The following is an 18,376-nucleotide window of genomic DNA, read 5'->3' as shown; positions in this document are numbered from 1 at the left end:
GTATTACTAAGTACCTTGTCCACAAAACTATTATAGAAAGGGAACTTTGTCCAAGTTTGGAACAATGTGCTTCACATTTCCTCAATGCCTTGAGATTTCTCATATCTTGATTGCATGGAAATAGATCCGAGCAAGACTTAAATTGTTCAGGACTGGCCCTAACCGATTTCGGTAAAGGGGATTCAGCTCTTCCAAATTTTCTCAAACTTTTTTAATATGATGTTCTTAAGGGACTTCAATGCTCCAATCACTGAGTTGGCCATGATAACTCATCTGCAGTTCACAAAACATCAGCATGACAAAGCTGTAGAACGTGGACTACTCCACCTTACCGCTATAGTGAAGCCTGTGTTCTTGTAAGTTAGCCTCTCCAAGTAAGGTATGTACAAGTCATTGTGTCCATCCTGTTCTGCACTTAATCGTGGTCTACAATAATCAGTTCTGCTTGATATCCTAGAGCAATGTTTCCAAACTTTACACGGTTTGGATATCTCCCTAATCAAACACACCTGATTCAACTCATCATCCCATTTGTAGAGACTCCAAGACTTGAAATGGGTGTGTCAGATAAGACAGACATCCAAAAAGTGAACAGCTAGGAGGCTTCCAGGAACAGGGTTGGGAAACACTGTCCTTGAAATTTGCTACTTAATCTTCCATCACACGGATAGGCTTTGAGAAATCTCCTGCACCCTGGTGAATACTCCTGTTGGACAGGTGCTTGAAGGGGTTTCTTCATAGTTAATGGTTTCCTCTGACTACCACATTGTTGATTTTCTTTGTTCACTGAATGCTTGCATTTCTCAGAGGTTTACCAAACAGCTGGTCTTGCCTGGATTATTGTTTTGAATACCTCTCTTATTTAAGTTTTCTAATTTCTCAGTTTTGCTGACCCTATTTTGGTCCTCTTGTCTGATTTCAGGTTCCAAGAACCAATTCCAAAGCAAAACTAGACATTGACAGCTATCTAAAATTTACAATAATGATCCAGACAAACACACTTGTCTAATAAGAAGCAGATGCATGTACCACTGTCCAAATATTTTTGGCAACTTTACTTGGTAGGAACTTTGAGGAAATTATGCAGTAATTTATAAATACATTACTAAATATAAGAGAAAAAATAATAAAATCAAGCCTGACATATTATGTCATACCAATTCAAATCAATAAAAAAATGCTAAAAAAGAGTTCAAGTATTGATTTTAAGTTAATTAATTTAGTTTTCTCCCTTCCCACAGCTGGGTTAAGGAGAAGTTTCCGGCTGAGCCGGAAGGACAACAATAGTCAACAGATGAGGCAGAAGATGGGTAAAGGACATGCCATTATCCATTTACCAATATATCAGGAGGTTCTGCCTCACCGGAGAAACCCTGAAGAGCCGTACCGCCTTGTGATTCTAACTGGTAAGAAATATTCTTGCTTAAAGAAATAGTTCATCAAAAACCTTACATTCTTCATCATATGTTTTCAGACCATTGTGCAAAAGTAACATAATATTTTGATGAAAACCTTTCCAAAAAAAAACTCATGTGGTAGCTATATTTCACACCAAAATTGGCATCTTTCATCATTGGTTATCTTCCCCACCAGTGAGCTGTGAACCAGAACATTCTGATTTCAGACTTAGTGAATCATTTACAAATCGGACCTAAAGGATTATTAGGAACACCTGTTCAATTTCTCATTAATGCAATTATCTAATCAATCAATCACATGGCAGTTGCTTCAATGCATTTAGGGGTGTGGTCCTGGTCAAAACAATCTCCTGAACTCCAAACTGAATGTCAGAATGTTCCCATTGGCAGAAAGGTGATTTAAGCAATTTTGAGCGTGGCATGGTTGTTGGTGCCAGACGGGCCGGTCTGAGTATTTCACAATCTGCTCAGTTACTGGGATTTTCACGCACAACCATTTCTAGGGTTTACAAAGAATGGTGTGAAAAGGGAAAAACATCCAGTATGCGACAGTCCTGTGGGCGAAAATGCCTTGTTGATGCTAGAGGTCAGAGGAAAATGGGCCGACTGATTCAAGCTGATAGAAGAGCAACTTTGACTGAAATAACCACTCGTTACAACCGAGGTATGCAGCAAAGCATTTGTGAAGCCACAACACGCACAACCTTGAGGCGGATGGGCTACAACAGCAGAAGAGCACCGGGTACCACTCATCTCCACTACAAATAGGAAAAAGAGGCTACAATTTGCAAGAGCTCACCAAAATTGGACAGTTGAAGACTGGAAAAATGTTGCCTGGTCTGATGAGTCTCGATTTCTGTTGAGACATTCAGATGGTAGAGTCAGAATTTGGCGTAAACAGAATGAGAACATGGATCCATCATGCCTTGTTACCACTGTGCAGGCTGGTGGTGGTGGTGTAATGGTGTGGGGGATGTTTTCTTGGCACACTTTAGGCCCCTTAGTGCCAATTGGGCATTGTTTAAATGCCACGGCCTACCTGAGCATTGTTTCTGACCATGTCCATCCCTTTATGGCCACCATGTACCCATCCTCTGATGGCTACTTCCAGCAGGATAATGCACCATGTCACAAAGCTCGAATCATTTCAAATTGGTTTCTTGAACATGACAATGAGTTCACTGTACTAAAATGGCCCCCACAGTCACCAGATCTCAACCCAATAGAGCATCTTTGGGATGTGGTGGAACGGGAGCTTCGTGCCCTGGATGTGCATCCCACAAATCTCCATCAACTGCAAGATGCTATCCTATTAATATGGGCCAACATTTCTAAAGAATGCTTTCAGCACCTTGTTGAATCAATGCCATGTAGAATTAAGGCAGTTCTGAAGACGAAAGGGGGTCAAACACAGTATTAGTATGGTGTTCCTAATAATACTTTAGGTGAGTGTATATATATATATATATATATATATATATATATATATATATATATATATATATGTATGTGAGTGTGTGTGTTCATATTCTTATTTTGGGGTGAACTGTTGCTTTAATAACACTCTTTCCTGTTGTATCAGTAAAAAAATAAAGATACTGTAGAGAAAGAGCAAGTATGGAAGGTTAAATTAACATATGGATGTATCTGTTTTCATTGTACTGCCTGGACGTAGACCTGGGTCTGCAAAATGTTCACCTCAAAGTCATTTTCCCAAAGGCAGACTCCAAATGAGCCAACAGAATATGTGCTTATTATCTAAACATGAAAGATCTTCATACAGCTGGAGCCACACACTATTTTTTTATGTCATTTAAGTTCCCTGTTGCCACAGTCCATCAGTTGCAAGAGTTAAGAAAATGACCATAATCAAAAGTTGACATTCCATTAAGCATGAAATCCAGAGCTATCAGGAGTTTAATGAAATGGGAGTTCAGCTTCTCTGTTGCTGAGGATCTATATATAAATATTCTGAATTGAATGGCGTCTTGGCAGGTCGAATTTCTATTGTCATAAAAGTAGTAACTGTATGCCTAAAACGTCATCATTGCTCTGGTGTTTACATAATTACGAATGCATGATATTCTACTTAGAAATTCGATGAGGCGTGTGAGATCATTCTGACTTTTTCACTTTTTTATCCACTGCTGAATCAAAAATGTGTCCCTGTGGTAAATTTAGAGCATTAATTCTGAAATATATCAGGGGTGAGAACAGCTGTTGGCAAGGTGTAGGTGAATGCAAGACTTCTTTCCTAAACAAACAACAGAAAACGTACAGGAGCACTGTGAACTCTCTCCCAGTATTGAAGGACTTCAAGTGAGCCTTGACAAGTCTGGCCAAAGAGCCAATGTGTTCAAGGACTGCGTTGATTTATTTCAAAGACGTTAAATCATCTCAGCAAAGTCAGAACTTCGGTTGTCTACCATTGATGAGTTATGTTGGATTCAGACAAGGAGAATTTGGGCCAGTGACATGACATGTATTATATATAAATGTTATGTAGTTTATACATTATTTATTTTATTTATGTTAATAGTTTTGTTCTATATATGAATTTATTGAAAATACATTCAAATGTAATTGATACATAGATAATAATACATTTGTAGATACAATTGTACCTATCTCTTTTATAACGAGCATGTTTTTTAAATGTTTTTTTAAATATGCATTTTGATATAGTTTTTGGGGCATAAAATGTCAGGGTAATGTAACTATCCTGGTATCATAATGAAGAAAACAACTTGTTTTTATAATAAATGAATAAAATAAATAAAAATAAAATTGCATTTATTTTGTCTAACAGGCCCCTTGACATCAAGGTCAGCAAGTCTCTTAAAATATTTGATAATTTGATTTTGTGACAAAGCAAGGTTAGTTCAGGTTGTTAAATAACATGTGATGTGACTCCCCCCAAAAAACATTGATACTTATAAATTAATAATTCATGATAATTGTTTAAAGAAAATCCTTTTACATTGATTTTTTTTTTTTTTCTAAACTACATATCCAGTTCTTTATCATGAACTTTCTAATGTCTTTTTTTTTATTTTTTATATGAGACAAACAAGATGTCCACAATAGTTTGAGCCCACCAAAGCAGTTTGCTCATCTCAAATGAGCAGGTTGTTGCACAAATGACTAGTTTCACTTGTAATGTATGTCATTCTCATGAGTTTATGTTGGCCATGGATACAGAACGTTAACGTCTAATTTGACTAACTCTATGATCGCTGCTTGCCTAGGAATGCCATATAGAACTATAACTTAAAAGACATCCCGGAATGAAAATATACTGTATCTTCCTTAATGTGTTTGTTCAACTGACCACAGACACAAATATTTCGAAGACCATCAACCCACAGGTTTGTTTGCGAGATGAGCACTGGTGGATGATGACTACGAGGGCAGGCAGAAAGCTCACGTGAGGTCAAACAAGATGGTTTAATATTTTCATATTCAACTTCAATGCGATTCGGTTCTTTCCTCTTACTCTGTGAAACTCGTTTGCTTCGAAAAGCCAAACGTGAGGTGAATTGGCATTTCATGCATTATCAGAATGGCAGGAATTTCACTCCTGAATCACATCGAGAAGGCCAATCGCAGCCAGTGTAGCGATTGCATACATACTTTGATTTCTTGAGATGCACCCGCAGGGACCATCCTGTCTGTTTGCGGCTGGCAGACATTGGCTTTTAGTCTCTCTTGAGTGGGCACCAGACAGATTCTTCATTTTCACTACAGTAATATGGCTTTACCTTCTGGGGATGCTCAGGCCAGAGCAGAGACTGGATCTGTGTTTTGGAATGGGTGCGAGTGGCGGGAGCCACAGCTTGAAATCAATACAGCAGCATTACCCCATCATCCTCATACTTGCGTCCCAGTGATGGAAACAGCAGATGCCTGTTGGAATAATGGGCCACTTCATGGCCCAGACAGTCCATTTAAATAGAGTACATGTCCGCCTACAAACAAGGACTTCACTGAAGTTGTTCATGTACCACTCAACCAGCCAAGTCTGCAGTCTTTTATATTGGGCGCAAGATAAAAGAGAAAATATTTGAACAGGGATCATAAGTGATGAAAATGTATACTGGTGATTTAGATAAGCTTGTGTTTATATTGAATGAATTATTCAGTGAATGCTGACTGCTGCTTTATTGCTTTCTCGTTGTTGATTAATTGGTTAGTGATAAACTGCTGGTGTGTGTATGTGTGTTGAACAGGGCCTGTTGGAGTTGGTGTGAACGAGTTAAAGAGAAGACTTCTCCTCTCTGACCCAGAACACTTCAGTGTAACTGTGCCATGTGAGTTCATATAGCATTTGTGCAATAAATCAACCAGATAGTATTTATCTTTTACAAACAACCAATAAGACCTGTGTGTGTAAACCTCTTTAGAGCTGCTTTAAGTGTAGTTCAGTTTTGGGGAAACTGTCACCAGCCAAACTATAAGCTACTCATAATTTAATCATTGTCGAGAGAATGAGATAGACCACTCATAGAAAAATGAATGGGAATAATATAGAGGGAATAAAAACAGGGCTAAATTAAAAACAATCGCCTTTTTTAAAAGATGCATAACCTGCTTGTTTACTCTTAACATGCTTGTGCATTAGCTGGCCCAGCCTAAAAATTGCAGCTTATAACTTAATTTGTGCTGAAGAAGCACATTTATGACGTCATTGTTGTTAGATTTTAATGCTGATAGGAAACATTAGTTTTAGTAAGCTCAGTTTCATCAAGTGGCAGCTGTTAACCCCTGGAGAAAGACTGCAAAATAGATACTGGCTCCATCCCAATTGGAACCCTGCAGTCTTCCTACGAGTCCGCACTACTGTGACGTAACACCGCTTTGACTGTCGGGAAGAAGTCTTCTGCGGAGCTCGCACCAGTGCATCGAGGGCGCATATCGACCGCAAAGTGGGCACTCGTGAGCATCCCTCTGAAACCTAAAATGACAATTGGGACACCCTACGGTCTTGTGGACTTCACAAAAGACTACAAGACTATGGGCCCTATCATACACCCGACGCAATGCAGCGCCAGGCGCAGCGCAAATGTTTTCTGCTAGTTTCAGCCCGACGCAGTTATCATTTTACGTCCTGCGCCACGTTGTTTAAATAGCAACTGAATTGTTTGAGGCAACTGAAATAGACGGCTACTTTTTTCAACAGAAAAACTGAGTGCTTCTCCAGAGAGGAAACGGATCTGCTTGTGTGCGAGGTTAAAGCGCGAAAGCAGATCCGTTTCCTCTCTGGAGAAGCATTCAGTTTTTCCGCTTGCAAATTCCTGCCATGTAAATAGCGAATCCGCCATGGCGCGAGCGCAACTGGCTTTTAAAGGGAATGGGAAAGTACACTCTGATTGTTTTTTGCACGTTACGCCCAAAACACACCCATTACTCATTAAGAGAATAGGGACAACCCTTTTAGACCATGTGCCGCGTGGGCCGACCAATTTTTCCCGTCGTTAAACTAGCAAAAGTGGATTCGGACACAACCTAAGTGCCCTTGCGCCGTGCGCTTTAGACCATGCACTTAGATCGGTAAAATAGGGCCCTATAAGTACACATGTAATGTGTCATTTGGAACAGGGCCACTGTTGCTCCCCTCAGTTTTGTGCTTTGGAGTAAAATGTTGGTTTTGTTTACACAGCATTGGCGTCCATTCGCCCCAGATGTACCTCAAAGGTTCGAAAGAACATGGGAGACAGTTTCTGCTGGAGGTGAGCAGAAATGAGATACACAATTATCTCTCTGCCTGCAGTGCGTCAGTCTCGCTTGTCATGAAAGTGAGTGAGCACAAACTTAACTTGACAAAATCGTACGTCATCTAAGGTTTACGTTCACATAAACCGTACCCCAGTCCACCTTTTTAGGGGGCTTTCACACTGGCAGTTTAGTTCGAAGTAGAGCATGGAATCATGGAAACATTTGCAATGTGAAAGCTGTCCCAGGAACGCACAGTGTGTGCAGTCAAAGCAGCAAACGAATAGCTTACAATCAGCGGTCTCCTAAAAAGATGTTACCATTTATTCTGCTGCCAAAAAGTACTAGTTTGCAAGCACCCTCGTTTGTCTACATACCTGTTGGCCGCCACGTGAACTGACTTGGCTTTAGGGAGTTTTCACACTGGGCACGTTTGCTGTGGTTTGATTCAGAGTGTGATTGTACCAGGACTTTCTGCTACTTGCAAATGGACTATTTTGAGGAGACAGAGGATTGTGAGGCATTCAGTTGCTGTTCTGATTGCACTAACTATGCAAGATTACACTGCATGCCCACTCTTGCTTATATCCAAGGTAAGGTGCATGTACCTGTTACTATACTTCCTGAACAATTGCGGACCCAAGTTCACATTCATGTAAATTGCACCAGTTCCTTTGCCACCGAAATCAGACCACCATCTACAGCTAGTCTCGGGTGCAGGTACTTAAATGAATTCATCAAATGTTTATTTAATAGGTAAATCATTCATTTACAAGGAAATCGATACAGGTACACTGAATGGCACATATAACGCTGCCTCTAAGCAAGCAAACAGACAAAGAAGAATCAAGAACAGCCCTGTTTCTTAAAAGCAAAACTATTGCCTTGATTCCACACTCTTGTAAATGTTCATGAATAATCTGTAGGCAGACCATCAAAATGTTCCACACTGAGGCCTAAAGCTGTGTTAGACTGCCAGAGTGGAGATGAGAACAGAACCAGTTTTTCACTGCCACTCTGGGTGTCCAAGAGCGATGTGGACAGGGGGCGATAGAGCGATGAAAGAACAGGATAATCACAGCCACTAACAGCTAGACTGTCTATGCAGTGATCGAGGGAGCCGTGTGACTTTTTCTCCTTATTCTGGAAAAAGGCCATCTTTCTGCCTTAGGTTGGCGCTCGTCATGCCTGTTTCTCCCCGCTGGAAGCTCAAACTAGCAGCTTTCCACATTTCTGACTGTGCTCCAAGCTTCCGAACTGTAGCAAAACAGGGTTAGGGTCTAACTTTGTCTGACACGTACATTTATTTGATTTATGACACTTGAGTAGTGAGTGCCAAAATCGATCGTCAAGATGGTGGCAGTGATTTAGGATCAATATGAGCGTCACAGCTAATGACAACCACAACAGCTGTGATCACTAGTTCAGAGGAATAAAAGGTTTTAACAGACTCCTGCTGGCCCGTAAATGTGTAAATGAAGTGTATACTTCAAAACTGGCTCACTCAAATGGGCTTGTATTCGCTTTTTCACGACTGGGAACAGTGTTTTGTTGATGGGCTTCATAAACAGAAAGTTGTTGTGTGATTTGCACACACACAAATCCCGACTTCCCGACTTCTTGCCCCCCCAGTGGCAGTAAAAGTTTATTGTTTATTTTGGAATATGCACAGGACGCGTGGACAATTAGAGTTAGGGTGTGTGATGAGCTCCTCAGGCCTTGTTAAGCTCACCTCTGAGCATATTTTCTGTGTGACTCAGTCTAGTTTAATAAGGGTCTTACTACCTAACCCCTGCTCAGTTTTGGACACATGCTACTAGAGACAGTTCTGCCTCCCTTGTGAAAAAGAAGTGCGCTTAATAAATGTGCACTTGCTGTGTACTTCTAAACTTAAATGTGTAAATGTTTTGTCTAAAAAATGTACTTGCCGATAATATAATATACTTTTACGTATTTTCTGTGTTGACTAACATACTAAAACACATGTAAAGTACTTGATTATAATTTTAACTGTAGTGTGTTATTAACATTTACTTACTGTATTTTAAATGCACTTAATTGCAACTGCATTTAAAATTGTATAATTACAAATATATGTTTACAAGTTTAAATATACATACAAGCTTCAATAGACATGACATTAATGCATAATTTAGTATACCATTAAAACAGTCAACATGTCAGTACATTTTACAGTACACTTTAACCATATTTTAAAGACAAAAAAATAATTATGAAATTACACATAAAGATGTATTTAAGTCCTACTGAATTGGGTCAAACAAATTGTATTTAGTATAAATTTGAACAGTATAAAACATTCTCATTTAATTATAAATAATGTGCAATTAAAGGAGAACTCCGGCGCAAAATGAACCTTTGGTCTAATAAAACATTGGTACCTAGTCAACCGTTCTCTGATATTTGTTTTCATGATAATCGAATGTAAAGAGTTTTATCTCTAAAAACTGTTTAGCGTTTAACGCTAGTAATGGGGGCATATAATAAGTAAAAAGAAATCGCTAGTTAATACCACTAACAAGGCTCAAAATAGCCCCACACGAACACAGTAACATAATGAGGGTCCCTACATGCAAAACGAAGCATTGAGAACTTTGTAAGTGTACAGACCGTTTAATAAGAAGATAAAGATAAAGACAGTCCACTTCGTGTATACAGACAGGAGCCATCTTTGGAAAACAGTCTCGACTAGTCAAACCACGGACCACGTGCTAAGTGAGCTGAACTGTATGAAGTTCAGTGAACTTCTGAACTGTATGAACGGCGTTCGTGGTTTGACTAGTCGAGACTGTTTTCCAAAGATGGCTCCTGCTGTATACACGAAGTGGACTGTCTTTATAAAATATCTTCTTATTAAACGGCCTGTACACTTACAAAGTTCTCAATGCTTCGTTTTGCATGTAGGGACCCTAATTGTGTTACTGTGTTTGTGTGGGGCTATTTTGAGCCTTGTTAGTGGTATTAACTAGCGATTTCTTTTTACTTATTAAATGCCCCCATTACTAGCGTTGTACGCTAAACAGTTTTTAGAGATAAAACTCTTTACATTCGATAATCATGAAAACAAATCTCAGAGAACGGTTGACTAGGTACCAATGTTTTATTAGACCAAAGGTTCATTTTGCGCCGGAGTTCTCCTTTAAGTGTCAAAAACATTACTCTTTTTAAACATATGCTAAAGTGTACTTCTTTTTCACAAAGGTCTCCACCATGATTTCTTTATAATGTCAATTATCTCTCTAAAAATAAACGTAGAAATGTGCAAGTGTGATCGGTTCTACTAGACCTGCTCCGAGCGGGTTTGGGAGGCGGGCGCGCTAACAAGGATGCTTGAGACCACAGCCTCTATTGTCAGTCGCTAGTGTGCCTCTTGTTGCAAGGGGAGTGAGGTTTACACGCACAGCTCTTACTGGCCTACATCCGTTACACAAGTGTACATGTAAACTGTTTTTAACACTTATTTTCTGTTTAGGGTCTCAGAGACCCCAAAGCAATTTTAAGGACTGAACAATTGAATTGACTTTGAAGTATCAGCGTGATGATGTGTTTTCCTAATTTCATGAGATTTACTTGATACTTTTATCGTCCATTATGAAAAATATTATACTGTATTACTTATCTTTGGGGTCTCAGGCACACTATATATAAAAGATAAACAAATGCAATGAACTACACATGCTATGATACTCTGTCTTTTATTGCATTTTTTCACTTCTTTTCTGGGATCAAATGGACCCTAAACAGAAATAATGTTACTAAAATGGATCACATTTGTTTTACTTTGTGGTAAACAAGATGGATAAACCAATAAAGATATCTGACAAGTAGTTTTGAGGTCAGAGAAAGCTATTACAAATATTTTGAAGAAAAAAATCACATGTTAGTTTCAACATTACTTTTATTTTTACATGCGTATCAGGGTCTCTGGGATCTGCAAATGAGTCTGAAGATCCTGTTTATCAGCTGGTTTGGTTTAATTTGATTTGGATTGCATTAAGACACTTGATTATTTCCAGACTTTTTAAATTTCAACAGATACCACTCGGGAGCAGAAAAAGCAAGAGAGAGAAGGGGTGGAGTACCATTTTGTCTCCAAACACACTTTTGAAAAAGATATCCTCAACCACAAGTAAGCTAAACACTCATGAATGGTACCCAGCCCATGTTGTAGTTTATTCTAGAAGCTAGTTTTGGGTTGTGTTGTTTTACTTTGCTAAACCTACTATAGTGGGCAATTATGGAAGATTATAATCTGAAATAAAAAATCAAATAACACGTCTAGTAATCTACCACTTTACCTGGTTGTTTTTATCCACAAAATAATGATTCGAAAATTACTTTAAATAGTGCATTTATAAGAAGCCAACTGCATTATTCCTGTCTTTAAAGATGCTCCTGGAATTTAAATCACACATTTAATCCTTGTTAATGCTTAAAACGCAGATCACAACCATTGACAGGAAATACTCTCTTTCTCCAATTTTCACTCAAAAACGAGAGGAAATCTCAAAAGCATGTGTCCGTGAACAGTGTCACATTATATTAAAGTTGGGGGATATTTTAAGAGCCTTCTGTGGTTTGAAATGACTTTTTGTCTTGTTAGTTGGACATAGGGAAAGAAGCAAGTGAGACAGGAATGACAGAGAGCAGACAGCCCAACTTTCCAGAGAGGCGCACTAGAGAGAGGAAAAGCGGACTGCTTTTTGCATCACTCCTCTGAATTACCATCATCTTTGATTATCATACAAATGCCTTGAAGCCAAAGGCAAAAGCCCAAAGTTACTACCAGAACTCAAGCAGTAGGAACGTCTACTTCAGTGGAAACCATCTACTAGGGTAATGAGTAACACTTTTGAATACTGGAGAAAGGTGGTGAAGATTCTCGGGGCCCCTGGCTTTCGGAGGGACCCCCGCGATTACAATCGAGTGGGACCCCACCTTTTCCTAGCTACGGCCCTGCTAATCAGACAGTCTTTTTCATACCTCCCAAAAAATAAAGAAACTAAGTACTGTTCTATAATTAATGTGAAGCTAATCAATAACTAATGCCGGGCAATGAACATTTTAACAACTACTTTAACATTTCACCACTTTTAACAATTGGTAATAGCAGACAAGCTGGGGAAACTGTTAATAAATAGTACATTTTATCAGTCATCTTACAACTATGGATAATTTTAACTCTTTCCCAGCCATTGACATGCTTTTGCATTATTTACGCTTCCCCGCTATTGACAAGTTCTTCCAACAATTGATGTTTTCACTGTTTGGTAGGGGGCGCTATTACGCATCTTCTGAAAGAATACATAATCTCCTGATCCAAAAACAAGCAAAGAAGGTCTGCATAAACCAGATGGAGCAGATAGTAAGCTAACATGATCATCAAACATTCAACAGCACACAAATCAAAACTGCCTTATAACCTTACAGAGAAAAATGCCAAATGCACCTAGATTTATACGACTGTGCAAGATTTGAGGGTGTTGATGGACTCGATCTACTTGATCTATGTTTTGATCATCTTTTTACTGTTCAAATATCTTACAAACTGCTCAGAAATATACAATAACAATAAGAAAGAATGAATGAAGCTCGATTTGTTTAAGGTAAATCTTGGAGGGGATAGAGTTAAATTTAAAATTTTTAAATGCAGTTTTCGGGACCTTACTCCTATGGATAATTTTCCATCATCCCTCTGAACATTACATCTTTTTCCCCCCACGTTATTATTACTATTAAACAATGAGAAGGCAGCTTAAGTCCACAATTCTCATTGAATCATTAGAGAGTCATGGAGACTACTGGAACATTTTGAGTCATCATCCATACCTCAAATGCCCTGAAAATGTTTAACTTATACAGTGATTTATTTATTTAACGTACCTTGTGGAAATATATGGTTCTATGTAGTATGTCTAAAGTGAAGATCATAGTAACCCACAAGTAAGGACTCGATTATGACTTGGAATGGCTCTTCACTTCAGAATACTGTTCCAATTTAATAAGTAATTCCTTCTGAAGGATTTGATAATACTTGAGTCATTACTAGTACTTTACACTTTAGAATTAAATGCGTTATGCCGAATTTGTGTTGTTACTTGATTTGCATAATTCCTTTAGTGATTCAGGAGTCAAACAACTTGCAGCATGTACAAATAAATGGCGCTATCAGTAGGCATAATTCATTCTTAGTGAATTCTCCTCTCCAATTCTAATTCACTTTACAGGATTAGAAGCACAACTGACTTTCGAAAAGAAACATGACAGAGGAGGCACAAAATGATTTACGGTCTTATTTCTTATGCAAATATGACACACTTATTGAAAGCATTGCATTTTAATTTGGGATCATTCTTTGAAGACCACCCCTCAAAAGTTGGTTGCTTTTATTTACATTTGTGTAACATACATAACACATACTGTGCCAAAAAATCTGGAAGGATGATCTGCTGAAATATGTTATGGATGAATGGATGATATTGCACTGATTATATTGGAAACAGCAAACTGGAAAACATCACCTGGAGATTTATGTTTGCATGCTCCAAATTGTCATTTATTTTCTAATGATTTATGGTCATCTTATTATTTAATAGCATGTTATTCAAAACAGTCATGTAAAAGAGTTTAAATTATTAGAGCTTATAAATATGTCTATATTCCCCATATTTCATGCTCTCTGAATTTTTTCACCTAGATTTTTGGAGTATGGTGAACATAAAGGGAACTACTACGGTACGAGTCTGGATTCGGTGCGCAGGGTCATAGCGGAGAGCAAGGTGTGCCTGTTGGATGTGGAACCACACGTGAGTCAAAGATCATTCGTGAATGGCAGGGTGTGTGAGCGCCAAGAAGCGCTGGATCAGGGATCTGCGCCCGTTGGTCTTCGACAACAGCGGCCCCTTTCAGAATATATTTTGTAGTGGATTTTATTTCATATTATTAAAGAACCACACATGCAGTGTATGATACAAATACCGCAATTTGTGCCTCTGTCCAGAAGCACAAGCGAAAGAGGAAAAGAGAGAAACAGGGATAAACGGAGTGAGCGAGAGCCAGGGAGTCCTATATTACATGTCATATTTGTTGACTTTGGAACACGGACTCAAGGGCAGGAATTATGTCATTTTGGACGGGGAGCTTCTGTCAGCTCTACTCCAGTTGGTACATTTCCTGTGGTCTGATTATTTTTCATCAGCTTGTAACATTTATAGAAACATTCTCACTGTATTAACGAACCTACTATGTGGGCAAATGGGTGATGCTGTGTCTAGTGTTTCATACCATAGAAAATTGGTTTGAAATGAAACAGTTACGATATAACATGGACACATTCACACCAGGCAACGATCTGTATTATTTTGAAGAATAGGTGTCATTTGTTCACTGTGGTTTGGTTTTTTTTTCTTTCTCCATTCTCTAACAGACCATAGCAGCCTTATATTCCTCTGAGTTTAAACCCTATGTTGTATTTGTGAAGCCTCCACCAATCGAGCGCTTGAGACTGAGCCGAAGAAAAGCAAAGGTTCTGGCAAGTCAGAATGAGCAAACGGTCACAAAAATCTTTACGGTAAGAGATAAAATGATTGTAGTTTCTTGTCATCTCTATTACCACCTCGGGTGTGCATTATTTTTCGAATAATTCAGTTGCCCAGCATTATTCCTTACTTAATATAATGTGGAATCAATGTGGGATCAAAAATGGATTGGGAGAATTCCCAATGCATGACCTTCCTAAGGCAGTTCAGTTCACAGCTGAGATGGACAAGCTCTGACCTGACCCATCGTCTTGACCGTACATCAGCTTCTCTGGCATTTAATGCACCTCTTTAGAAAGGGTCCCTTTTAAAAACCTCTCCAGGGTGGGCTGCAGGTGTGCCCCATGAGTACACACAGGATTGTCTTCTTACGCTCCCAACTGAGGTTCTTTCAGGCTTGGGCAGAAGGTTTGCTGAGACCCATCTGTGTCATGCTGTGAGTGTGAGCACCTAAGTCCACCCCAGGGTCTTATAAAAGACTTGGGTCATCTCTCTCACACCTGGATGTTGTTTTACAAACTACCAAGCTCCTGGGTGCAAATATGTTGCTCATCTTTCCATATTAACCTAGGACACACGTGTCCTGTGTGACTGCACTGAGCACTGACCTTAACAAGACACATTTGGACATCACTAGTTTTTATGATTTAGTGGAATAATTCGTTGTTACTGTCTTCTTTACTTTTTTTTTTACTCCAATCCAAGCCAGTTCAGTCTGACGCATAATGTCACATCATTTTTATAATCCATAAACCACAAAGTGAAATACCTTTTGAGGTACGGAAAGACATTTATAGACAAGAAGTGTTCTTTTGGACCATCTGGATCATTGGGTTCTGTGTAAAAATGTCTTTTCACTGTTAAAAATAGTGGACAATGTCATAGCTGAGGAAGAACATTTCTCATACTGACCATTGACCTGAATGAATTTAACAGGAACACTTAAATACACTGAACTGTATGAGTAACTTCACTGTCATGGCTATTTTTCTAAATGCTTCAAGATGACTATATACGTAAGAGAACATAAATTAAAGCTTAAACTTGAGGAATTCCTTTCACTAGGCTGACCGAAACGAGGAAAACACTCAAAAGCATGGCATCTCACGTAAATGTACCATCTGTAGCTCGTGGAGTCTAACCCTTCTGCCATACATTCTGCAAATGTCACTCATGTTGGTGATATAAAAACCATCAGCATTATATTTGTATTATTCTGCCTTGTTGATCCCTATGTTGTATTAAACCCACATCAGATGATGTGCTTAATACTGATTCGATTGAGGGCGTATTGAATATTGGGTTGTACACTGTGTAAACAAATTTTTTAAAAATCGGTGAAATTTACAGTAAAATAATGGAAGTCGTGGTTGCCAGATCCTTACCATAAAAACTATGGTAGCAGCATTTTAACTTTTACAGACTGACCTTAAATTTACAGTAAAAAGTATATTTCATTGACATTCAACACATGATATGAATTAAAATAATGTAATAAACATTAAATTCACAACATAAGCTGAAACATGTAAATAACTAAAAATAAAAAAACTAAGATGAAAAAGTTATTTCAATGAAAAACCATGAAAAGCAAGGTCACACCTCACGATCCATTTCTGGGAATTTAAATTTATCGTTTTTAACTGTAAATCAAAAGATGATTTGTTGTTGTTCACGCCCAAAAACGAACAGTATTTTACTGTGAAATTACATTTGCTTTGGTAGCCATTGTTTATTAATGCTCTTGTTTCCGAAAGTCAGTCGTTAGTTCCGCCTGCTCGATGACATCACGCATGTCATTAAAGACGGCAAGCGATGATTGGTCAAGGAAGTCTGACATGTTTCTCATCCACAACACAACAAGAATTTAGGAGTCAAAATCGCATAATATGACACACTGATTATCGTAACACTCAGATGGTAGAGTCAGAATTTGGCGTAAACAGAATGAGAACATGGACCCATCATGCCTTGTTACCACTGTGCAGGCTGGTGGTGGTGGTTTAATGGTGTGGAGGATGTTTTCTTGGCACACTTTAGGCCCCTTAGTGCCAATTGGGCATCGTTTAAATGCCATGGCCTACCTGAGCATTGTTTCTGACTATATCCATCCCTTTATGGCCACCATGTACCCATCCTCTGATGGCTACTTCCAGCAGGATAATGCACCATGTCACAAAGCTCGAATCATTTCAAATTGGTTTCTTGAACATGACAATGAGTTCACTGTACTAAAAAGGCCCCCACAGTCACCAGATCTCAACCCAATAGAGCATCTTTGGGATGTGGTGGAACGGGAGCTTCGTGCCCTGGATGTGCATCCCACAAATCTCCATAAACTGCAAGATGCTATCCTATCAATATGGGCCAACATTTCTAAAGAATGCTTTCAGCACCTTGTTGAATCAATGCCACGTAGAATTAAGGCAGTTCTGAAGGCGAAAGGGGGTCAAACACAGTATTAGTATGGTGTTCCTAATAATCCTTTAGGTGAGTGTACTAATAGTGCGTTCAAGCCATTTTGGAATTACCGTAATTATGATTACGATAATTCCGACATGAATGCACCACATAAATATCAGGCCTTTATACAGTAATATTATACTCATGCATGGCCATTTTCTTCATTATTTACAGGAGGAGGACTTTCAAGACATGATTTCCAGTGCCCAAGCCATGGAGAATAAATACGTCCACTTGTTTGAGAAAGTGATCATCAATGACGATCTGGCCATGGCATTCACCGAGCTGAGAGACGAACTCACAAAGATAGAAACAGAGACTCGCTGGATCCCAAATACATGGGCTCATGTCTGAGAAACCAATTCATGTTCACTGGACCACTTAGACTCATAATAACTTTTGACTATGTTTTGGAGATTTTCTGCATATAAGAAATATGGCACACCATATTATTGTAATTATACGCTTATAAGCAGTGTGCGCTGGCCCGTCATGAATCAACTCCATTCATAACCGCGAAACTCGTGACAATGCACTGAAGTTGAAACAGTTTTGTTATCGTTGAGAAACAAGTAATTGTAAAGAATTTTTATCTCCCCCTAATTCCTACATAATGATATACATTATGCTATATTACTGAATGATTTCTATACACAAATAGCTTTTTGCACTGTTGTGGCTCGTGTTTTATGTTTTAATAACTTACAGACGTGGATTTTCCATTAAAAAGATGTGTTCTTAATTTGGTTTAAGTGAGGTGGAATAGGACTACAGTTTCTTTTATTTTCGTAACTTGTGACTACAAGATTGAACTCTGGATTAGACCTCTGAAACACATCCAGGTAGCTCTTGTAACAAACAGTTCCAATCCAAATTTAGATTTGTTCCTGACATTGAACTCAGCAGTGATTTAAATGCCTTGGCGTTGTTGAAGAGCATTAACGGTTGCAGGTATACAAAGTGAGGTTAAAAAAGTAGCATTTCTTCTCAAACAATGCATTTGGAAAGGTGAGTTGAGTTGGAAGTTAAGAGGAAGACGTTTGCTCAAGGTGACCTTAGTTGTTCCAGTGCAAGCCAGAAGAGGAAGAGGATGTTGATTTTTTACCAGCACTCAGTATATTAAAGCAGAATTAAAGAGTAACGGGAGAGTTCCTGGGGTTTCCTTGGATGGCTGCCGGGTCAGCATGAGGGACAGAACTCCACACATACATGCCTTTACCTTCC

The 18,376-nt window shown here is 38.8% G+C and overlaps 1 protein-coding gene across 1 annotated transcript in view; it reads left to right on the top strand.

Moving 5' to 3' along the window:
• mpp7b (MAGUK p55 scaffold protein 7b) overlaps positions 1-18,081 on the top strand; it is a 69,509-nt gene extending 51,428 nt beyond the window's left edge. The window contains exons 10-15 of the mRNA XM_056264707.1: positions 1,242-1,406; positions 5,648-5,728; positions 11,187-11,280; positions 13,849-13,957; positions 14,578-14,721; positions 17,327-18,081. Of these exons, the coding sequence (XP_056120682.1) occupies positions 1,242-1,406; positions 5,648-5,728; positions 11,187-11,280; positions 13,849-13,957; positions 14,578-14,721; positions 17,327-17,506 (773 nt within the window). The 3' untranslated portion in view covers positions 17,507-18,081. The remainder of the gene's footprint in view (positions 1-1,241; positions 1,407-5,647; positions 5,729-11,186; positions 11,281-13,848; positions 13,958-14,577; positions 14,722-17,326) is intronic.
• The last annotated feature ends 295 nt before the right edge of the window (positions 18,082-18,376 follow it).

This window comes from Rhinichthys klamathensis, unplaced genomic scaffold (assembly GCF_029890125.1).
Source record: "Rhinichthys klamathensis goyatoka isolate OS25496 unplaced genomic scaffold, OSU_Roscu_1.1 h1tg000011l_1, whole genome shotgun sequence".
NCBI classification, from domain to species: Eukaryota; Metazoa; Chordata; class Actinopteri; order Cypriniformes; family Leuciscidae; genus Rhinichthys; species Rhinichthys klamathensis.
Note: the sequence above shows the minus strand (reverse complement) of the source record. Positions and strands in the feature narration are given on the sequence as shown.